We start from the raw sequence: 25,181 nt of genomic DNA, 5'->3' as shown, positions 1-25,181 counted from the left end.
AGTTTAGGGGGACCCGGGGATGTAATAGAACTACATAATTGTTATTATTTGTCATGAATTTTCACAATGAATAGATAAATTGTTGACGACGGTGAAAATTCATGACAAGTAAAATTATGGAAAAATGAGAGGCTCTAGTCAGTCGGTTACGAGGACGGGACCTGGAGCTATCTACTGCAGATAATCGGGCCCGGCTCTACCCTTCTTTTCCGAGACACCATTTTCCTGGTTCAGTGAGTTCAGTGAGCTAATATTATCAATTTTATTAATATATATTATTCTTCTTTTTATTGAAGGCAAATCCTGTAATTATTCTATTGTTTGTTTAAAAGGTTTTCTCAATATTATTTTTATTTAAGTTTCCAGTTTCATTTTGAGTTACAATTTGATTAAATCGATTACTTAGTTCTCCAAAATATAACTGTTTTGTTTATTATTTTAAAATATAGTTCCTTTCTCATGAGTTATAGAGTTAGATCAATTTAACCTCTCGCAAGCCAAGCGATTCCCCTATTATAAATTGTTACCATAATGTCTAGGGTTGTTCTCACAACCTTATAATACCATCACAATACCATACATAATATAACCCCAATATATTCATATTTTAAATACCCCATTACACGGTAAACAACAGAGCTGCCTTAGGAACAGAATTGAAAATTTTTTAATTCCCAGTTTTATAACAAAATTTAATATTTATCTCATTTTTTGGGCAAATTTTATGTTTTATATGTGTTTATCACATAGTTCTAAGGTTTAAGAACAAAAAGGTTTTTTGAAGTGAATTTTACATGAAGAAATTTCAAAGGCATGATTACGAATGTATTCCAACCAAGTGTTATTGTGCATTACATTATGAGTGGATTTAGCATCCTGAATTTGAAGTTCAGTTTTTGCAGGCCGGACACAGCCTGACTCTTGAATGTTGTTAATTTTTTTATTGGCCTATGAGTGCTTATGCATATATTATACTCAACTAGCCGTCAGGCTCGCTTCGCTCGCCATATCCGTCTAGCCAGGGGGCTCCGCCCCCTGGACCACCGCCTGGATCGTTCAGGAATGAGAACAGCAGGCTCGCTTCGCTCGCCTGCATTTCTCATTTGAGCATTTTTATCATATGTTAGGAGAATCCAGTCGGGGGTCCAGACTAAACGTCTTGCTAAACGGATATGGCGAGCGAAGGGAGCCTAACGGCTAGTAATATAATATTCCCAGGATTGAAGTAGCAGTGCCCAATCAATTTTTCCGCGATAAATGCATTTAAATCTTCAACTTGGTGCCAACCTAACAAAGTCAACTCAACTTAATGCCAATCTGACAAAATTATTAATTTAGTTGCCAGTTAACAACTGTTTCGAAGAGGTACTCTATCTAGATTATAGTTCTATAGTAACATATGATATGGAAATTCCAATTATAATTAAGAGATTGGGAGAAGAAGAATATATATGCTAAAATACGAACTTTAAACCCTTAAAAACAACCCTTAGAGTTAAAATATTGCCAAAAGATTTCTTAGTGCGCCTCTAAAGGGCCAACTGAACATACCATACCTACCAAATTTAAACGTTTTTATTTATTTATTTATTTATTTATTTATTTATTTAATTACAATATGGGCGCATACAGGGCAAGCCCCAAAAATTGCTCCCCAATCGAAACAATAGAAAATACATCAATTTCTTAAAATATATAATTTAACACAATAAATAAAATATACTCCTGAAAATAATAAAAATAACAAAAAGCAAACTACAAAACTGAAGAAAGTTATAAAACTAAGCGTGAAAAACTAAAAAAAATTAACTAATAAACTAAAAACTAATAAAATAAAATAAAAATAATAAAATGATAATCAAAATCTGAATAATATAATGCGAATTTAGATAAAATTAATTGAAAAAAAGAGATGCAAAAATAAAATCATTACTAATAAGAGGAAATTTATATAAATTTTATGAGAGATGAAGATGCTGATGATGATGATGATGATGCTGGAGATGATTCTGACAATGAAGATGATGATGATGACTATGGAGACCAGGGTGAAGAGAAAAGAAGATTCAAAAAAAAAGATAATAACCTACATAGAATTACCGGCGGAAAGATGGTGGGTATAGGGCTGCACAAGCTTTCTTGAACTGCAAAGTTGACAAATGAAATGGATCAAGATGAGCTCCACAAAGATTGAAAAGACACATCATACGATTAACTGGAGAATTATAGTGATTATTGGTTCTGCACTGAGGAAGCTGGAACCTAAAACTGGAACGCCGAGCCACTTGGGGGACATAGATGTTAAGCAAAGAAAGAAGGTAAGAAGAATCAATCCTTCCATTTAAAAGATTATACAGGAATACAAGCAATCTGCAGTTACGCGATGCCCCAAGGGATTGCATTTGAAACATTACTCTCAGATCAGAAGTTGGGTAATTGAAAGGACAAACTGCATTGAAGTGTTTAAAGTACAAAAATCTTAAAAATTTATTCTGGATTTTCTCAATCTCCACACTCTGAGAAACTAGATAAGGATGCCACACCTCGGAGCAATAATTGAGCAAACTTTAACAGTGAGTTGTACAACAGAATAAGAACTGAATTTTATTGAATTGAGAGCAAGTTCTGCGAATAAATCCTATTTGCTGGCACGCCTTGGAGCATAAATTTCTCAAATGAAAATGAAACTTAAGCTCAGAATCAAAATACACTCCAAGGTCCTTAAATTGATCAACACGCTTGACTACTAGATTATTGATAGTATAAACAGGAACCTGGGGGTCTCTCTGCCTTGTGAAAGTTACAGTAGCGCATTTATCAATGTTGATCTTCAGCTGGTTTTCACTGCACCAGTAAAATAAGCCATCCACATCACTCTGAAGCATTCGACAATCATCCTCCGACTCAATCACCTTGTAGATTTTTACATCATCGGCATAGAGAAGGCAAGAAGAATGCTTTAGGACTCCAGGCAAATCATTTATGAATAGCAGGAAGAGTAGAGGACCCAGATTAGAACCCTGCGGAACGCCTGACGAACTAGTATAGAATTTAGACTGGTCCGGTAGATTTTTGTTTTTGGTCCGGTAGATTTTTAGTTCTGCGAGTGAGTGAGTGAGTGAGTGAGTGAGTCAGTCAGTCAGTCAGTCAGTCAGTCAGTCAGTCAGTCAGTCAGTGCCATTTCGCTTTTATATATATAGATCAAGGTACTCCTAGGTATTAAGCTACTCTGTGCTTGCTGAAGATGTGACCCAGTGCCCTTAAACGCGTTCAAACTTAACAAGTAAGAGTTATAGAAGAATTAATATTGTAAAAGGTACGAAGTGAATCATTAAGTTTATAATTGAATTCAAAAGCACTTATGAAGTGAAAAACTCACTAATACATAATAATAAATAATTATTATTTATACATTATTTATTATTTATATACAGTAGCAGTAATAGAAGTGCTGTTCTAAAATACTGATAGTAAGTGCATTTTTCACTTTATAAGTGTTTTTTTATTCAATTTGGAATGGATAACAGAAAATAATAGATACGCAACACTGAGTGCCGGTTGCACAAAAGCTGGTTACATTTTAATCGTGATTAATTCCACGTTTTGATTAAAACCAATCAGAGAAGCCATCTTTTCGAAAAGGCCTTCTCTGATTAGTACTCGTGAAATTAATCACGATTAAAATGTAACCGGCTTTTGTGCAACCGGGCGATTTTTGTGCAACCAATCTATAGCAATTTACAGTGTGTACAAAAAAGAATTACTCGATTTTAAATAGCTATATTTATTAGGAAGAAGGGCTTAACACTAACAAATTGCATACTAAAATACTCACAAAATATTAGAGTTAACGAAAATTCATCATAAAATGGTCAATATGTCCTCCATTGGCTGCACGGATGACATCTAGTCTGTTCGGAAGTCGTTCTAGTCGGAACGTTGGATAGGGCGTACAGGACTGCGAGACCAAGGTTTTGGCCTCCTAGATATAACAAATTCAAATTCAAATTGGTTTATTCATAAAATATTACATATTTACAAAATATAAAAGTGTTATGAATTACATGAATAAATTCTCCCTGCCTGGATGATTTGTGCAGGGAGGAGTCGCAAATTATCAGACAGAAGGCAAACACTAGCAATAATAAAATAAATTACAAACTATGAATAATAAAAGAAATTTGAAATAATAATAAGAGAGTTTATTATAATAATGAATTTTAAAACTAAAGATAGGAAAAACATAAAAGTGTCAGATCGACGGCGGTTAAAGGACTGAGTTGGGAGTAATATAGCTTTATTAGCGTGGTACTGTGTGTAATATTTGAATGGTATTTTGTGTTCAGAACTAGAAATATTCATCTAAATGGAGAATGTAGAAGAGCCTCCGCAGCATCTGAACCGATGCAGAGCAGCCACCTGCTCACTCTCCGCTTGTAGACGGCAACGCTAACCCCCTCAGTAGTTGAAATCTCGGCCGGTACATTACGGTAAAGCCAATGGGCTAAATGAAAACAGTTTCCAAGTTGAATTGAATCACTTAAACGGGGAAATTGAATATTTATATGCAATCTGTTTCTAGTGGAATAATAATGTTGAATTTCATTGAAGACAAAGTTACTTTTTCATAAAGACAAGTAAATTTTTTATAAATAATTGTTTTATATTTAAAACAGGGAATTCTTGGAAAAATAAATGTGTTGGATATCTATGATTTTTGGCCAATAGTGTTTTAATAAGTGCTCTCTGTTAGACCACAGCAGGACGCAGGACACCCAAGGAGGCACCGCCCCACGCCAAGATGCCATACTCAAGCAATGTCTGCACATATGCATAGTAGACATAACGACAGTGTCCAGCACTCTGGACCCTTCCCAGCTGTGCAAAGGCATAATTCATTTTACGCAACCTCTGCCTGAGGTACTGCACATGGGCCACCCAACTCAACTTGTGATCGAATAAACACCATTCGATTTTTTTCTGTGGGGATATGTTAAACAACATGTTTACGTTCCTCCCTTACCTCGTGACATTGATGAACTAAAACCCCTGATTATCAGCGGCTGTAGCCTCAGTGACAGAACGCTCAGTTTGGGGTGAATTAAGCTACAGACTAGATGTCGTCCGTGCAGCCAATGGAGGACATGTTGAACATTTATGATGCATTTTCGTTAACTCCAATATTTGTTAGTATTTTAGTATGTAATTTGTTTTTGTTAAGCAGCCCTCTTTCCTAATAAAAATATAGCTTTACAGTTGTGTTGTGAGTGATGTTGTGGTACTTTTCCATAAAGAAAACACAAATTTGAAATTGTCAACCACTTTTTATTATTATAAATTTTTATAATATCTTCTTCTTCTTTGGCTTTGCCTTATCCCATTTAAATGGGGTCGGCATTCCTTCCTCTTAGTCTGCCTCTCCACAAAGCCCTATTCAATGCTTCCTCTCTCCTTCAACCACTCTCCCGCAAGTCAGCCGCTATTCTATCTCCCCACCTCATCCTAGGTCTACCTCGTCCTCTCACACCATCCAAAACCAATTCCTGCACTCTTCGTCCAACATAAAGCTGCGTACACATATACGCGCTTCCAACCCGCACCGAGCACACTCCGCCCTCGTACCGCCCTCGTTCCTCCATCGTTCCGCAGTCGCTCTGCCCCCGCTCTACAGTCGCACCCATCATGAACGTTACGGAAGATGTTAGATCTTCTGGCGTTCCCCGGTCGAACCACTGTTGCTCCCCGGTCGATCATCAATCGCTCTGCTGGAGTGACGTTCGGTTGCGGAGCAGAGCGAAAGTCTGTACGCACCTTAATCCTCCTCCTGTCGCTGTACATGCCCAAACCACCTCATCCTTGTTTCCTGCATTTTCTTTCCCAGTGGTCCAACTTTTACAGTGCCTCTGATCAATTCATAGATTATAATATATACAGAACCAGGTTTCGTGACTTTACCAGCCACATCTTCATCTGTTTGTTTACAACTACTCCGGTCCTCCGCCATTTTCACTTGGGTAGACAGTAGTTGTAAACAAACAGCTGAAAATGTGGCTGCTAAAGCCACGAAATCTGGTTCTGTATATATTATAATAATTTATAATAATAAAAAGTGGTTGACAATTTCAAATTTGTGTTTTCAAAAATATAGCTATTTAAAATCGGGTCATTATTTTTTTTACACACTATATTACATTTTTAAATTGTATTTTGTTAGTAGTAGTGTGTTTGTTTGAATTGGCCACTATTCCGTTAGTGTTGAATGTGTTTGGTTTGTGTCTGTTGCGGGAAAGGAGTCACCATCCACGGTTACAGCTGCTCAATCTGTAAGTTCAAGATCCACAAGCGCTGCGCCTCCAAGGCGATCAACAATTGCAAATGGACCACTCTAGCCAGCGTCGGAAAACATATCTTAGAAGACAAAGATGGAGTGAGTAACAGCATTACAATATTTATTCAATTTCTTTCAAGGGTTTCGTCCCAACTTCAACTATTGGTGAATAGAGTGAGGAACTTCATGATCCAATCTGTTCACTCTTATTTATTTATTGGATAGAGCAAACAATACAACGATCGGAAAAGAAAAAAACAGGCTATTGCCCAAAACTTATTCAATTTCCTAATTTTGTCTTGAATTGTCCAAATATTATGTAGGTTATGTCCTTTCAATTTCTTCACCTAATCATCAATCGGACACAACAAATTAGAATAAAACAAACATTTTTAAATTTAGATAGATTGATAATAAAACTTTCGAAAAACATCAAACAAACTTCAAATTCACAAAATAATTCTATAAAAACACATAAACTTTGAGCTTGAAAATATCGCGTTCACCATAGACAACAGCTTACAATAGTGGAGCTCTACTTCATGGAATTATGTCAAATATGGCCGCCATCATGTCAAACATGGTCACCATCATGTCAAATATATGGCAACCAACATGTCAAACATGTCCATAATGTCCACACATTTTTCTAGTAAATTCCTTCCATTATTTTTGTAAATCTGCAGTTTTAAACAGTATTTACACAAACTTTCATTCCTTTTTATATGTTGGTCGAATATTGAAGATGACAAATTATTATCTTTACATTTTAAAAATGGATAATTTATAAGATGAAAGAGATATAGTGAGGTCCACGTTATAATGGCAGTGTTTGATTAGCAATGGTATTGCTATCCTTGTCTATCATTCTACAATGCAGATCTCTTTCTCGCTTTGCTCTGTTGCCAGATCGTCTTTTAGCAATGTAACATTAATAATTAATTAACAAACTATTTCATCTCAATTGTGAAAATTCATTATGAAATTATTGAAAAATGTGATTTCTTGTTTAATTAAATATAATTGATTATTTTAAACGAGAATGAACCATTAATATTACATCAATTAACCTGTACCAGCTACCGTCTATAGAAGGCATTGACAAGACAGAGGATCGGCAACGTTCTTCTCCTATCTTTCTTCACTGTCATTATAACGTGGACCTCACTATAGTAAAATTCAATAACTTATTGAAAAATTATAACTCCCATAATTCCAAAAATGTAATGGTAAAAAGTTGGAAAAACAGTCGAGCATCTCTTAGAAACAAGTGACATTAATAAAAGCAAAAAACTTGATGAAACTCGCAAAAGTAGATGTAACTTGGTTGATGCTACAGTACACTGCTGTGTACTATCCTATGTCTGGTATCGCAACTCATTTGTTGAAAACTTAGTTTCTGGTAAATAGACCGCTTCAAAACATTATAACTAACAGCTGTATGAAGTTTCAGGATGAATAATTCTTCAACTGGGCTATTGTATAACATGGTTGTATTTTGAGATCACTTTTTAGAATAATCAACACATCTAATAACTAATCTAGTATTTGCAAACACATTAGTATTGGCGAACAAGTGTTTCACTTATGCCAGTAGTCTTCACCTCTAGCTGTATAAGAATATATGAGTATCATTTGAAAATAATAACTAACTAATATCAGATAATTGTCATTGTCATTCAACTCATGTCATTGTTTGTTCTCGCATCTGTTTTTCGCCTGGCATCGACGATCAACTGTTAACCGCGGTTAATGTGGTTTAACGGTGATCAGAACATCCGTATGCCCCACCAGTGGATGGAAGGCAATCTGCCCGTGTCATCCAAGTGTGCAGTCTGTGATAAAACCTGTGGATCTGTTCTCAAGTACGTACTAACACTACTCCATTACTTACACTCATTACTAATCTCTATACATTCATTCATCATATTGAATAATTGAACATTTGATTTATTTTGTTGTAATTTTTGAAGCTAATAGTTGCCATGTAATTTTTTACGATGGAACATACTTTAAACCAAGCAAGCATATGGTTCAGGGCAAATGGTTTCCTATTGAATAATAATAAGACTCAACAAATGATTTTTAGCTTAAGAGAGATTCCAACAGATAATAGTGTAAATAATGTCAAGTTTCTAGGTATATATATATATTGACGAAAAATTAATATGGAAACCACATATTGAGTATGTAAATAGTAGATTGTCTAGGGTTATTTATTTGTTGAAGCAATTAAAAAATTATGTACCTGATAGCTATGTAAGGTCAGCCTATTTTGCATTTTTTCAAAGTATTTTTTTATATGGCGTGTTGTTTTGGGGTAATTGTAGCCATGTTAGCAGTGTACTTTTACTTCAGAAAAAAGCCATCAGGATATTAGCAGATGCGCGTAATAGTACTGAGCATTGTAGACCTTTGTTTATCAAGTTGAGAATCTTGACAATCATAAATTTTTATATATACACTGCTCTAATACATGTAAAAACAAAGGTAGAGAAAATTCCAAGACATACCATACATTCTTATGCAACAAGAAATAAGACTAGACTGAATATACCATTCCAAAGGCTTTCAAAGTCAATGAATAGCTACAATATTATTGCTCTGAAACTGTACAATAAGTTACCTCCAAGCTTAATAAATGAGTCTACAGATAGATTTAAAATGAAACTTTTCAACTGGTTAGTGAAAACACCAATGTATTCTATACAAGAGTTCTTGGATTCCAATATGATTATTGATGTTTGATTCCTTGATTGCTTAAAGCTTTTCTTTCTTGTTTTAACATTTTGACAGGGCCTTGTTTGTACTGTTGTTTGTATAGTGATGAATATTTGAATTCTTCTGGGCTTACTTTAGATGTAGTTATGTTTATGTGTTTATATTTATGCATATCGTATATACTTTCAATTATATTAACTTATAACCTTCTGACTTGCATAATGTTTGTATAGTTTTGACTTTGTCTATTGCCAATGTTGCTTAATGACAATAAAAATTTATTTATTTATTTATCTATTCATGTTGAAAATATCGTTCAAATTCAGAATGGAATCAATCTCACTAAAGATGCGAATTTCTTGATCAAGCTGCAATGTAAAAATATATGGTTAATGCAACTAAAGGCTGATTCACACGGTGCCAGTGGCTGGCATGGCAGTTTGGATATTTACTGGAAGGTCACTGGCATGCGGGAGTGGCCGTAGTCGAGTGGATCAGATGCTGACTTTATGATTCAGAGGCCCGGGTTCAAATCCCGGCCCGGGCAAGATATTTATCTCGGGCCACTCCCGTGTTTCGGATGGACACGTTAAGCCGTCGGTCCCGGCTGCCTAAAAAGCAGTCGTTAGGTCATTTCAGAGGCCCTGAAATTGATCAGTTGCGACCTGAAAACTCTGACACCAGACCTGAGCCAGCCAGGTCACTCGATATTATTATTATTACTGGCAAGCGGGGACTGGCATGCCAGCTTTAAGCGGTGCCCTGTTTACACGTTGCCAGCTACTGGAACAAGTATGTTTCACAGCGAGCGTGGTTTATGTGAAAATTGTGCAGATCTTGGCTTTTTAAACAAATGGCAGAAACACCACAAAGAGTTGCCGTTCAAAAGTGAGTATGTGGAATATCTATGGTTTTGTGTGAAGAACTTTTGGAAATTTGTACTCACGAGTTATTATTATTATTATTATTATTATTATTATTATTATTATTATTGTCATTTGTTACGTGAAGCCACAAATCTGAGCAGAGCTCAAGTGGCATGTAACATGTCATGAACATTTTTTCTATGCAAAGTGTATGCATCTGTATAAACTCAAAGTATGAAGGCACCACAACATTCCTCCATTGTATAGGGACACGCTTCCACAAGTACATTAGTAATTGAAGACAAGAAAAGCCTATGACTACCACATAACCGTATTCTTTCAGGTAGACAATTGAAGAGCTTCAGTCCCGAATAATATGGTCCTTTTTCCAAAAGTGTCAGTCTGTGAGCGGGGTACTGATATACAGCTGAACTCTTTGCTCTTGTGCTATAGCCATGGCAAACTACATTTCCTTCAAATCTCTCTGAATTTCTGAAGACAAAATTTACAGTCTCAAGGAAGTGCAATGCTGGGACCGTGAGAAACCTGTATTTTCTAAAAATGGGCCTACATGAATTGGATGGCCGCAAGCCCTCCAAAACACGAACAGCTTTCTTTTGCATCTTAAATATTTTATATAAATTATTTTTACTATTCCCCAAAAGAAGATGCTGTAGCGTATTAGGGCTAAAAAATATCCATGATACACCTTCTGAGCTGTCTTTATAGTGGATGCAGTCCTCACAGTTCTCAGTGCAAAAAGTGCATGATAGAGCTGTTTTATAAGTTTTTCCAAGTGTTTATCCCATTTCATATTTTTTTGCAATTCCACTCCAAGAAAACTAGTCACTTCAACAGACAAGCACTCCCTCCCATTTGAAGCATTCAGGTTTGAAGGTTCAGCATGATGTCCCGTCACGGCAAACCTGATATAGTTGGATTTAGTCATATTCAACTTCAATGCATTATGACCAAACCAATTGTTGAGTTGATGCATAGCCGTTTCAGCTGTAGTCAACTCTATCTTCTGCTCATCCCTATTTAATAGCCCCAGTTCATTTCTGACGATTGTCCAAGTGCCTCTATTAATATTGTTGGACTGTGCAATGAACATTTCATTGGTTTTTTGCTTAGCTAGTAGTATTGTCTTCTTTAAAGTTTTCTTATATTTGGCAAAATAGGACAGAAATTCAGGATGTCTGTTAGTCTTACTCTCAATGTATAACTCTCTTTTCCTTCTACACGAAATCTTGATACCAGTGGTTAACCAGTTTTTCACCGAATCATTCTCTGTAACCTTAAACTTTCTCAGGGGGAAGCAACTGGAGAAACAATTGTAAAACAATGAGTGAAAAGTATTAAATAATTTCTCGCCACCATCATTAGTCATACATAGGGACCAATCCACAGAGCTCAATGTGTCACAAAAGAATTTCAAGGACTCTTCATTGATACATCTTCCTAATCTGCAACTATTATTGTGTTCAACGTTGGGATTATTGGCTAAGTTACAGCGGAAAGAACGAGAAACGTGGATACGAGAGTAGATGATTTTGGGAGCATCAGAGACAATATTATAAGACAGCTTCATGCTACTGTCCCACAAGAGTATAAAGCTGTGATAAGGCTGACATGAAGCTGGCGCGCCAGTAAAACAAAAATATTTGTTCTGCTGGAACTGCCAGCTGCTGGCGCGTCCTTGGCTTGCTGGCTTCTCCAGTTACTGGCGTGAGCCGTTTACACAGTGCCAGTCGTTGGCATCCAGTGACTGGCTACCTTAACTGGCAAGCCGACTGGCACAGTGTAGATCAACCTTAAATCTAACAATTTGTTTTGATAATCATATAGGCAAACGCACACAGTAACAGACAGACGGAGGAAAAATCTTTTTGTGTAGTTTAGAAGTTGATATTGTGGTAATTATTCATATTGAATGAAAAAGACTAAGAAATTGTCAAAAAACCACTGATCATTAGTGTTTTTTTTGACATCAGTGGTTTTTTGACAATTTCTTAGTCTTTTTCATTCAAGGAGGAAAAATCCCTTCCCGCAGGTGTTCAAATGTTCGAAAGACGTCTGTCTATCGTCATATATATTTACTCACATCTGCATCATTGCCACTAACTTTAAAACGTGAATCTCATTATAGTTTAAGCTCAACTGAAGATGATGCCATGAGCTTCGAAACTCTGGGTTTTAAACATCAAGTAGAAAAGACAAAATATTGTGTTCTTATATGATTTTAGGAAAATTCTACAACATTTATTCATTTATTTAATGATATATGAAACACAATTCATTAAAATGACTGGGAAGGACTAACAAGCACAGCCCAAAACTGTTCCTTCCCCGAATTTCGATTCATACACTAGTTCAAAAAGTAGGATATGCTTCGTTCACTTTTGAGTTTGTTAACAATATTCTCAGTGCTAACACTTGAAAGCATCTCTGAATACAGATTCAAATTCAATTTGAAATTTTAATGTATTTTATCAAAAACATACACAATAATTATAATTTATTTATTTACTCTTATGGCTTTTATCGGCAGAGAGATCCTTTTGGATGTTCTGCCTTGCCGTATTGCCCAATGTCATTTCCTATCAACACTCAAGTTTATAGGTTATGTCTTGGGTTCTTCATTTTTCTCACTAAAAATTTGCACTTTCACTTCCTGAGTTCCTATTTTATAAATGTTAAAATCAAGAAAACTATTTTCAAACACAAAATCACATTTAAAAAGCAAAAACTATAAAAATTATTTTGATGATAATATTGAACTGAAAATTTCACATTACAATTTTTTCCATGGCAACCAAAATAATACACAATTATAATAATATAATATTATAACATCTAAAAATAATACAAGAAAAATACTATTCAAATATATAAAATTCTCTCAAAACTGCAGTATATTTTTTATGTCCATCTATGTTTAAGGAGTAGCCTACAAGATAAAACCTGTGCGTAGATCCAAGTTGCAGGATATATTTATTCAATATAATCATAGAGAAACAAGAGCGTAAGTAGATATCCCATGGTATAGGGCATTTATGCCGCAACTTTTACTGTTATCTCAAGCCGATTACTGTAAATTTTTACTGTTTTGTTGGGGTGAGAGTGTATGAACGGCACAATTTGAGAGACTACCAGCGTCACACAGCTGCATATGAAAGAACTACGTGAACTATCGGCTTGGGATAACAGTAAAAGTTGCGACATAAACGCCCTATACCATGGGATATCCACTTATGCTATCGTTTCTCTATGATATAATCTAAGAACTACAACCAAATTAAGAACAAGGATTAGTGAATTCACACACAAAATTAAATTTACACAGATTCAAGTGTATGTTTTCATTGCAAACATTTCTGAATACAGCGATCAATTTAACAATTTCAATTTCTTTATTTTTTTGAAATAGAATGTGTTGTTGCAAAACGTCTAAATGCAGTGTTTTATTTATGAATTAGTGTTATTTGTTGTTTTAAAATGTGGTGTAGGTTGTTGGTTCTTTTCGATTTCTTCATTTTTTGAAATAGAATTTGTTGTTGCAAAACGTTTAAATTTAGTGTTTTATATATGAATTAGTGTTATTTGATGTTTTTAAATGTGGTGTTTGTGGTGTAGGTTGTTGGTTCTTTTCAATTTCAATTTCTTCATTTTTTGAAATAGGATGTGTTGTTGCAAAATGTCCAAATGCTGTGTTTTATTTATGAACTAGTGTTATTTGTTGTTTTTAAATGTGCTGTGTTGTTTGTGGTGTAGATTGCTGGACTGGCGCTGCCTGTGGTGTCGTGCTACAGTACACACCGCATGTCGACCGAGCTACCCGGTCGTCTGTCCACTGGGGCCCTGTCGGGTCAGCGTCGTGCCGCCTATTGCCTTACATAGTATTGGTCAGTACCTTACCATTTTATACAAAATGCGCATCACTGAAATGATTGGCAAAGAAAAGTCAAGCAAAATTTCAACTATATCTCTCCCGAATTCAGAAAAATAACTCTATCAGAAAATAAATATCCCTGGCTGACAAATAATTTTTGAATAGTAGCGCTCATCGAATTTCCATCTAGCTGTTGTTTACCCTGTTGTCAAAATTTGCAGTAGCAGAAGTCTTCGGGGTGGATTACAGCATTTAATTTGGATTTTCGTTTAATAATAATAAATAAATATTCATTTGAAAAACATCTTGAACAAATTGGAATCGCACCATATTTCAGCAGACAAAGGGTCTCACCTCTGTTATAGTCAGTACAAAATTACTTCTGACTTGGAGGAATATGCGGCGCAGAGAAATAGAGGGAGATCAGTCAATTACAGTGATTGATAGAGTCATAGGTAGAAGCGCAGTTGCCAATTTGTCAGTCGTCTGACCACTTTCAGACAGGAAACTTCGCATGTGTAGTATGAATATATGAGCAGTCTATAGAAGTTGGAGAATGCTGGCAGCTTCAAAACGGCAACATCGCGCCTCTGTATCAACATACCGCTGTATGCTTTCTCTGCTGCGCATGTCCATCCCAAGTAAGAAGTAATTTTGTACAGAATATAGGCTGGCCACCAACGGTAGAACATGCATGATGAACAGTCGTCATACATTGTGATATGTCATCACAGCTGTGATCACAGCGAAACGCTTCGAGCAAACTTTTTTAGAGGTTAGGTTTTTATATCTCCAATTTTCCTTGGATGACTTACTTGAGGTTATATATATTTTTTTTATTATAATTTGTAATTTTCCAGTGGTTTATTCATTGTTATTGGTTGTTTATTCTATTTTAAGAAACCTCTCGTTGATGATGAACATGTGTATCCGCATGATAAACATGCATGACATCTATGTCTATCTTGCATGTTCTACCGTTAGTGGCCAGCCTTAATATGCAAGCTATGAACAGTTCACACCAAAAGATATTTTTTCTACAATTGTGCGTAAAGAAAGAATTTACACACTCAATTCTCCTCGTAAAACAGCTTATTTCTAAGGAGAATCTACTTTTTCGCTCGTTAACCATCCGCGCATGCGCAGAAGAGTTTCTTTACGCTTTCTAATCAGCTGATTGTAAGCAGATCGCCAAAAAGTCAGATCTTAACCTAAAAAGTCGGTAATTGTAACTCCGCCGATATAATTAATTTAACAGGTTTGGGCAGTTGTAGAAAAAATTTTGCATGTAATTCGCGCGTAATGCTTCTTTATCGCTCTTGCAACATTATCACGCTCCGCTTCGCGTCGCGTGATAACTGTTTTGCGCGAGCGATAAAGTCGCGCATTACGCTCTTAATACATAAATAGCTATTGTGATTCTATTTGTATTTTATAACATTTTGAGCTGTGTTCGATTGTCATTGTCTCAGAGCTCATGTACTGCCAGAGATGGAGTGACGGCTAAGTTGGAAACTGAAGCAGTGATAAGGCGTATTTTGTAGCGTCGTAGACGCGACACCATATGCTACACCCGTTTGAAATGGATAGATTCAAATCAAATCAAATCTATCAAATCAGATTGATCAACATATCTTACAAAATACATCGATCAAGCTACGTCACTACCTCCGTAAACAAAGCCATAGTGCATGACAGGTGGTTGATGGTAACGTCAGCACAGGTAGGGCTCCTACACCAATAAAAACACTAGCTGATATAGATCAGCTGAAATCAACGAATTTTTGAAGGAGCCCTACCTGTGCTGACGTCACACGAATGCACTACGGCTTTGTTTACGGAGGTAGTGGCTACGTATGGCGGTTTGAAACGGTCTGCCAGTGCGTTACCAATATATTCACTTTCGAAGAGTTTATACATTATTTTGGACCCCTCTGTGTTTCAGGAGTTACTTAATTCACTAAATCAATGTTAACCTAATTAAATAACCTTAGATGGACCTTAATGTATCTGATGTGATTTTGTTTGCAGGGACTGATGACGCGTGGGAAGCGATTAGGCCGACTGGATGTTCCCCTTTGCTAGTATTCGTGAACTCCAAGTCGGGTGACAATCAGGGTGTCAAGTTTCTGAGGCGATTCAAGCAACTGCTCAATCCGGCTCAAGTGTTCGACTTGATCACCAATGGACCTGGGCCTGGGTCAGTAACATTATACATTATTTATTTTCAATATATCTATTTTACTATCATATTATTTATCTGGAAATTGAAAAATTAAAGTACACTCTTTTAAAGCTTCAACTTTATTAATCACTCACTTGATAATGAGATTAATCTGTCGAAACTTGTAAAGTTCTTAAAAAAGTACTTTGATTTCTTTTAGTTTCCAGATACATAAGATTATCCCTCAACAAAAAAGTGTTATTTGTTATGAATGGATATAAACTTCATACTCTTGTTCATTGTTAGAAGTTTGTATTTGGTCCTAGGAGTGATCCGTGGTCTAGTGGATAGAGTGCCTGCGTAGCAGCATAGAGATCCCGGGTTCAAACCCTCTCAATACCAAAAGTTTTTTAACCAGATCACTCCCGTGTTATCGGATGGGCAAGTTAAACTGTCGGTCCCGGCTGAAGTATGACAGTCGTAAGGCCCATTGACGGCTTAAATTATATATTCAGGCGGTGGGACCTTCCCGCAAGGGACTCCCCACCAACAAAAGCCATACGAATTTACTTTTTTATTTGGACCTAATCATGAATACATGAATTGAGCATCTTATTTATCTCTTTTCTGTATAGGGCTACTTGTAATATAAATATAAAGAAATAAAAATATTACTACCCTTTTTTTGAAATATTTTATCACAAAAATATTTCAAAAAAAGGGTACTGAGATTTTTATTTCTTTATATTTATGAATTGAGCAATCTAATCTAATCTCCCAGACTAAAGCTTTACAATAACTCCTTCATTGAATGAGCAACCATCCCGTTGTATATGGGGTCAGCATTTCTCTCCATTACTTTTTTTGTATTTGTATGAATAACTCTAAAATTGTTTATAATCAAAAAAATGATATTTCATTTGCCAACTTTTCTTACACTCGCAGTTGCTTATAAAGGGTTCATTTTCTTAACTAGCATAATATTACGATGTATTATCAATGTATTGAATAGTAACAACTATCACAAACACTAATAAAGATGTTTAGCAAGAAATATTAAGAGAAGTGAATGATGATTTGATGAGATCGACCGTCTGAACATGAATGAAACCCAAACCTAACCTACTGCGTGAATGTAATCAAACCTAACCTAACTCTCCTTGTTTCCATTGCCAGACTGAAGCTGTTCCGTCACTTTGACCCGTTCCGCATCCTGGTGTGTTCGGGTGATGGCTCGGTGGGTTGGGTGCTGTCGGAGATCGACCGTCTGAACATGCAGCACCAATGCCACGTGGGTGTGCTGCCTCTGGGCACCGGCAACGACCTGGCAAGGGTGCTCGGCTGGGGTTCCGCCTGCGACGATGACACACATCTGCCGCAGCTTGTCGACAAGTACGAGAAGGCCAGCACTAAGATATTGGACAGGTGAGAAGAGCAGCCAACGCAGTCAATACCTAACTAAAATTATTATCACATTGAGGCCCGGTTGCACAAAATCAGGTTAAATTTTAATCGTTGTCAATTTCACGAGAACCAATCAGTGAAGGCTTTCCTGTAAAGACGACTTACAGAAAAGATACCGATTGGTTCTCGTGGAACTAATCACGGTTAAAACTTAACCGGTTGTTTTGCAACCGGCACAAAGGATTTGCAACAAGGATGCAAAGAAGGACGTATGGGAGGTAGATCTGAAAACTTCCACTTGTGACATTTTTCAATATTCATTGTTCATGTTTTGTCTCGTAAATTCCAGTTCACAATGCTTTCTTGCAAACCGAGTCATGTATTGTGATTATTCAATTCAGTCTATGACAAAGATGTCAGGTTGCTACTGTGAATCGGTGTTACTGCTCCAAGATACACTCTCACACGCAAGTAATTTTGTTTCAGCTCTCAGAACAGACTGACCTATAGGTATCTCAAAAATGATTATTTTCAAAAAAATATATATTGAAAACATTGTAAAGAATGTATCCTCAAATTTCATGAATTTATATGTTATCACATTTAAAATGCTCACATTCAGCTCTCAGAACAGACTGACCTATAGGTATCTCAAAAATGATTATTTTCAAAAAAAAAAATATATTGAAAACATTGTAAAGAATGTATCCTCAAATTTCATGAATTCATATGTTATCACATTTAAAATGTTCTCTACCAGAGATTGAGAAGATTACTAGAGAGTGATATTGGTGTAACAAATGAAACTAATATCTCAAATTGCTCTTATAAATGCGTATTAGGTTTTATTTATCTATTGATTCAGTGATACATAATTCATCAAAATGATTGGGGTGAACCAACAGGCACAGCCCAAAACTGTTTATATCCTGAATTTCAATGTATATACAGGGTCTGTATAATAAGTAACCGGACTGACCTCAGGACAATTTTTATTGGCAAAATATGTACAATTTCTCTTCAGGAATCTTTAAAGTACTCCCCATTGGAGTCGATAACACGCTGATACCGGATTTTCCAATCCCTGAACGCTCCCTGGAAGTCGGCAACCTCTATACTGTCTAGAGCCCTCGTCGTAGCACGTTGAACGTTTTCCAGAGACCTGAACAGCGTCCCCTTAAGTTGTCTCTTGATCTTGGGGGCGTCACCGAGCAGTTGGCCAAACAGTCGAGGGTAACGTTGCCACATCCTCCTTACAGCCTGGATATGGCACCGCCGGACATCTTTTTGTTCCCCAAGATCAAGAGACAACTTTAGGGGACGCGGTTCAGGTCTCTGGAAAACGTTCAACGTGCTACGACGAGGGCTCTAGACAGTATAGAGGTTGCCGACTTCCATGGAGCGTTCAGGGATTGGAAAATCCGGTATCAGCGTGTTATCGACTCCAATCGGGACTACTTTGAAGATTCCTGAAGAAAAATTGTACATCTTTTGCCAATAAAAAATGTCCTGAGGTCAGTCCGGTTACTTATTATACAGACCCTGTACTAGTTCAAAAAGTAGGTTATGTTTCATTCTCTTTTAAATTTTAGAATATCGAGTCGTTTCAATTCAATATTTTTTACAGTATAGAAATATCTAAATTATTATCATGCATCAGTGCTGACTCTTATTGGAGATGAATTGAGGGTTGGGAATCGAGTGCTACTGTGTAGTTTGTGAAGTGAACAACAAGACTTAACCTATTTTGGACAGTGTGTAATCTTTTCTAAATTTGGGAGAGGAATAGCACAAAATACAAAAAACTTGGTGTGGCACACTCACACAACTTTCCTTGCCGTTATGAAAATTCATCACCTGACGCTAGTGTTCCCACGCATCTCAAGTCTACTATTCAAAGATTTGAGCCAGCTGGTGACAGGGCAATAACGCTGGAGACACACGAGGTCTGCTATCTCTTCATAGTGAATCATTTAATAGAATCAACAGTTGCTAACAGTTTGCAATTAGATAGCCACATTTTCTCGAATTTCGAGCTTATTTTTAATTTTAGGTGAAAATGTTGCTGAACATTTATTGTAGAGATTCTCATGCTCAATCTTTTCCACTCGAAATTTTTTGTTTAAATTGAATCTGATGCCTGATAATTGAGAATCTAAAATCAAATTTTGCACAGATGGGGCGGAGCTCCTGAAATTTCTACAGATATGGGACTTGTGGCAGTTGATAGAGCTTATCGATGACTATTTTAGGTATAACTTTAATAAAAATCGTTGGAGCCGTTTTCGAGAAAATCGCGAAATACTCTGTTTATGACAACATTTTCGTCATTTTTGCCGCCATCTTGAATCGCATTTGATCGAAATTTTTCGTGTCGGATCCTTATATTGTAAGGACCTTACGTTCCAAATTTCAAGTCATTCCGTTGATTGGGAGATGAGATATCGTGTACACAGACGCACATACACACACACACATACAGATCAATACCCAAAAACCACTTTTTTGGACTCAGGGGACCTTGAAACGTACTATAGAAATTTAGAAATTGGGGTACCTTAATTTTTTTTGGAAAGCAATACTTTCCTTACCTATGGTAATAGGGCAAGGAAAGTAAAAAAATTTACAAAAAATACAGTAAATATATGCTACTGCACTTAACTAGAATACATACATAAAAATTAGGAAACAATTAATAATAATAATAATAATAAAAAATAATAATATATTTTCTTCGAAATTTCGCAAGATGATGACAATAGAATACCAATACTACAATTAGACTGTATCCAGTATAAGTTATCGCTGATAATGTGTCATGTTTGTTTTTAGATGGAGCATAATGACGTTCGAACGCAGCATCTCGATAGCGAGTGGAGGTAAGTTGACCTTGAACGTGCCCTCTGAGGAGCAACCCACCGAGGAGGGTGATGGGGAGGGGGAGGAGAAGCCCTCCTCGCAGATGAGTGAGGAGGAGAACACCATGCTCTACCATCTGCTCAGGATTATGCGATCTGACGATCATACCGCCATCTTAGCTTCTGCCAAGGTCAGTCTCATAGTCCAATCACTTGGTGACATACTTGGTATACATTGGTGCTTGCAATATATATTGTAGTTCTGTAGAAATATAAAGAAAAATGAAAATCTCAGTACCCTTTTTGAATATTTAATCACAACATGTTTCGGACATTGATGCCATTATTCAAATATTGATGCCAAATATTCAAAAAGGGTACTGAGATTTTCATTTTTCTTTCTATTTCTATAAAAAGTAGCCCTATACAGAAAAGAGATTGCAGTTCTGATTTTTTAATGTATTATTTGGATATATGAGAGAAGTTCAGAACCAATTTCTTCATGCAAAATTTCCATGTGCTAGATACAGAGTGGCCCAAAAACGTCGTATTTTCGGTACATTTTCCAGTTTTCAGCTATTTCCGCCAAATCCAGTAATTGACAGAAAAATTTGCTCTCGCCTTTTTTTAGATTAAAACTTCTAAATAAAATGAGATCATTCGGAACTATCTATCTTTAATGAGTACTGAGTTATGTTACAAAGTACAATGTTACAATCTATAACTTACTCCTCACATCTATACAATCTATAAAATCTATTACAATCTATATTCACTATTTAACACAAGTTTGATAGGAAATCAAATCTTCGATAAAAATTGGTTACATCTTTGCGACTAAACAACATAATGATTATTTTATGATTATGTGTTTCATCATTGTTGTATAAATAAATATTAAATTATTCATATGACTGTAATGGGGCTCTTAGGCCGGTTGCAGACGAACCACTATCGCATGTGGGATGTGGGAGCGATTATTTCCCATCTGTGGTACCACAAACGCAGCGCATATGGAATGCATTGGCAGGCATGGCAGTGGCACTGATACTTCCACATGGCGTTGCGCGCTGTGGTAGCGATTATTTTCCTTGCGATTGTGGTACCACTGGTTTGAGCACTAAGCTTCCCCGAGCTTCTGTACCACAATCGCAGTCGCTGTGACTTTGAAAACAGCTATATGATAAAAACATCTGATAAAAACACCCGAGTATGATACAAACATCTGAAAACTGTTGCACTAATAAGAGTTTTCTGGAATGTAGTGTGAAAGTCTCTCTGCGTTAGTCGTATTGTTCTGTGGTATGTCGATCCCACATCCCACATGCTATTGTGGTTCGTCTGCAACCGGCCTTAGTGACATTATCTTGTAATACCTATTTATTTTTCTTAGTATTTTTTATTCAATTCTAGTTCTGTCATCATAGTTGTTATTTAACTGTAGTTCTGACTCAGTCTATTGTACTGCTTGAATTGTACTTTTTGACTGAAATAAATCATTGAATGATTGACTAATTGTTGCATAGGTTTTGTGTGAGAGTGTGAAGGCGTTTTCACTGCATGCTGCAGCCACCAGCCTGGGTCAGGGTGACCATGCGTTCGGCAGAAAGTGTCTCACGTTGAAGGGAAAACTGGAGTTGCTAACTCAGAGCTTGCAAGATGACGAGGACTCTATGATGGGTGATGTGGTGAGTAGTCCCGTATTTTAAACATATTAAATCAAATAAATGTCCTAAAATTATAATCTATATTATAGCCTGATTCTTTTGTATTGTAATTTATTTAAAACTAGCTGGTACTTCGTACCGCCAAATAGTTTAATGCATCTCATGACAAACTTTAACTGGATGCACACCTGAGGAGGCGCGATTCGGCATTTTATTTTATATAGATAATAATTTTCCAACTGCAAAATAAATAATTTACTAAAAATCAATTAATTCTGAAAACCGAAGACAACACAATTATTCGAAACAAAGCAATGTCTTTAGAGCATGTAAGTCTTTAACCTGAGGCCGCACTGCTGGATGGTTACACACAGAACAGTCATTTTGTTTTTAGTCTGGGCGTTTAGAATTTAAATACAAGGGCGGTTATGGAGCAGCACACACTCTTGTTTACTATCTACCGACGGCTGTTGTATGACGCAATGATTATAACAGATGATTTTTATTTCTGTGTGGCCAGCTCACAAATCTTCTCCCATAAGGATTACATGTAAACATTGAAGGACCGTAGGAAAGAGTCCTGAAGTCGGATTATATGCCATAAACCTGGTCCTGAACATAACGAACACAACTAAAAAAGAATAATCAAATTCGGTGCACACATAAAAAAGTATTGAATGTCAAAATTTGAGGCTCGATTTTTATTTATATAGTTATTTTTATATTTTATATTTTTATTATAAAACGAAACTCCAAATTGAATGCTGTAATTCACCCCGAAGACTTCTGCTACTGCAAATTTTGACAACAGGGTAAATAGCTAGATGGAAATTCGATGAGCGCTACTATTCAAAAATTATTTGTCAGTCCGGGAATCGAACCCAGTACCTCCTAATTGCCGGTCAGCAATGCTTACCCGTACACCAAACTGACACAGCATTCCTGGTAAGCATTCCTGACCGGCAATTAGGAGGTTCTGGGTTCGATTCCCGGGTTGACAAATAATTTTTGAATAGTAGCGCTCATCGAATTTCCATCTAGCTGTTTACCCTGTTGACAATATGTGCAATAGCAGAAGTCTTCGGGGTGAATTACAGAATTTAATTTGGATTTTCGTTCAATAATAAATTATAGTTTATTTTAAATAAATTGAAATATAAAAGAATCAGTCTATAATATAAATTCCTGATATATATAATAAGCATATATAATAATAAGCATTCCTGACCGGCAATAAAGAGGTACTGGGTTCGATTCCCGGGCTGACAAATAATTTTTGAATATTAGCGCTCTTCGAATTTCCATCTAGCTTTTTATTATTTGTCAGTCCAGGAATCGAACCCAGTACCTCCTAATTGCCGTTTAGGAATGCTCACCCTTACATCAAACAGAAATAGCATTCCTGGTAAGCATTCCTGACCGGCAATTAGTAAGTACTGGGTTCGATTCTCGGGCTACAATAATTTTTGAATAGTTGCGCTCAACGAATTTTCATCTAGCTGTTTACCCTGATGACAATATTTGCAGTAGCAGAAGTCTTCGGGGTGAATTTTCTGATTTTTATCTAATAATTATTAATTCATTAGCATATGAATAATTACAATATCTCAGTAATATCCATCTGTAAACTATAGTTTGTTGATTCATTACAAACTATGTTACTAATGTGAACTAAATTTCACTTGAATGACGACTTGTAGACTAATATAATTGTTAAAAATATGAAACATTCACTCACTGACTGGAAGATTATTACAAATCTCATACGATTCGTTGGTCGATTGTATGAAATCTAGTATCTAGTGACTAGCAACTTGTCATTAGTTCTAGCCTATGTACCTAAAATGTACTCTAGTACCTTGCTTCTAGCTTTATACGATTATAATATTATAGTTAACTCCAGTTCCAGCATTTGCTTGAAAATGACTTGGAATTAGCAATTGCTAGTTTTTATTCAACGAAATTTATATTCATTATTAAATTCTATTATATCCAAATTGAATATTATCTAGAAATTTCAAAAAAATTGTGAACAGTCTTTGATAATTCATTTATCTCTGATTTATTTTCAACAGGAACATTCTGAAGAAAAGGAGAAATTTGACATTCCAGAGAAACCTGACGATGGTGCTAAAGAACACAAAGAACAAGTATGTATCATTTATCCTATCATAAACCAATTCTAGTTGATAAGTGATTGGACTCTTCAATTTACTGTAACATTCCTTCTCTTCGTCGGAGTAAGAACGGTATTTCACTATCAAATGTCTCAAAAAAATCTTCAATAAAATATTATTGAAGCCTGTTGTTATACACTAATATCTCACAAGTCGTGTTGAAATATCTAATGTGTGTGCACTGATGAGGAATTAGAAAGTAGAAATAATTGTATTATAATATATTGATATTGTGATTGTGGAATGTAATAAATAAATAATTGATAATAATTAGTAGGTACTTTCAAGTAGCATAATCTCATCGAAACCCATTCGATGGATTAAATCTTACAGAATTTGTAAACACACAAAGAAGAATCATTTTCCCTACTAACTAGCTTGCCATTTCACTTTCTGGCAACCAGCCAATTACTGAACTGGACCGACGAAAACGGTTTCAATGGACGTCCGTATTCGGCCGAGTTGACGGCCGGCAGATTCGACCGGCCGAACGGATCGGTTGAATACGGTTCCAGTAGACGGTTACCCCTAGTGAGTCGCCATGGATAATTGTGTTGATCTGTAAATCTGTCAGGGTCTTCTGCAGTTTTGCTGTGAATTGTATGATGTTAATGCATTATAGTGTAAGTTAATTTAGGCAAGACTCTATTATATTCCTTCTTTCATTTTTTTTCTATCTTTTGTTTGATCACTTTCTATTGTGATTAAATATACGAAGGAAGGCCCCACACAGGATTACCTTTGGGGATTCATTTAGACTATGATGATAAACATGTATTGTGCATGCGTGTGTGTTTGGTACACCAGTTATGTTATTTTATTTCAATTTGTTTGTACAATGTTTGTTTTTGGTCGAATAAATTATTATTATTATTTGTTATTGTGTGAATTAATTTGCTATTTGTTTTATTTTCTGTTGAAGGAACCAGGAAAAGATAGACTGATAACCAGAGCGAATAGTTTAAAAAGAGCAATAAGACAATTTATCGAGCATACCGAGATAGCAGTCGATGAACAAAATAAGCAGAAGAAAAGAACTATGGATAGTTTGAAAGTAAGTTTAAATCAGATATTTTAACATTAATTTCAATTATTGACTTCATC

General features: G+C 36.0%; 1 protein-coding gene across 8 annotated transcripts in view; it reads left to right on the top strand.

The window, feature by feature from the left end:
• LOC111052380 (diacylglycerol kinase eta) overlaps window positions 1-25,181 on the top strand; it is a 260,041-nt gene that overhangs the window by 168,740 nt on the left and 66,120 nt on the right. For 7 of the 8 annotated variants that reach the window (XM_039439900.1, XM_039439902.1, XM_039439906.1 and 4 more), the window contains 9 exons: window positions 6,291-6,427; window positions 8,102-8,193; window positions 13,690-13,820; window positions 15,839-16,007; window positions 17,148-17,396; window positions 20,208-20,424; window positions 21,760-21,921; window positions 23,976-24,050; window positions 25,000-25,131. In XM_039439900.1, the coding sequence (XP_039295834.1) occupies window positions 6,291-6,427; window positions 8,102-8,193; window positions 13,690-13,820; window positions 15,839-16,007; window positions 17,148-17,396; window positions 20,208-20,424; window positions 21,760-21,921; window positions 23,976-24,050; window positions 25,000-25,131 (1,364 nt within the window). The remainder of the gene's footprint in view (window positions 1-6,290; window positions 6,428-8,101; window positions 8,194-13,689; window positions 13,821-15,838; window positions 16,008-17,147; window positions 17,397-20,207; window positions 20,425-21,759; window positions 21,922-23,975; window positions 24,051-24,999; window positions 25,132-25,181) is intronic. The other variant, XM_039439907.1, reaches the window with a different exon arrangement.

This window comes from Nilaparvata lugens, chromosome 13 (assembly GCF_014356525.2).
Source record: "Nilaparvata lugens isolate BPH chromosome 13, ASM1435652v1, whole genome shotgun sequence".
NCBI lineage: Eukaryota > Metazoa > Arthropoda > Insecta > Hemiptera > Delphacidae > Nilaparvata > Nilaparvata lugens.
This window is presented reverse-complemented; position numbering and strand designations above follow the sequence as displayed.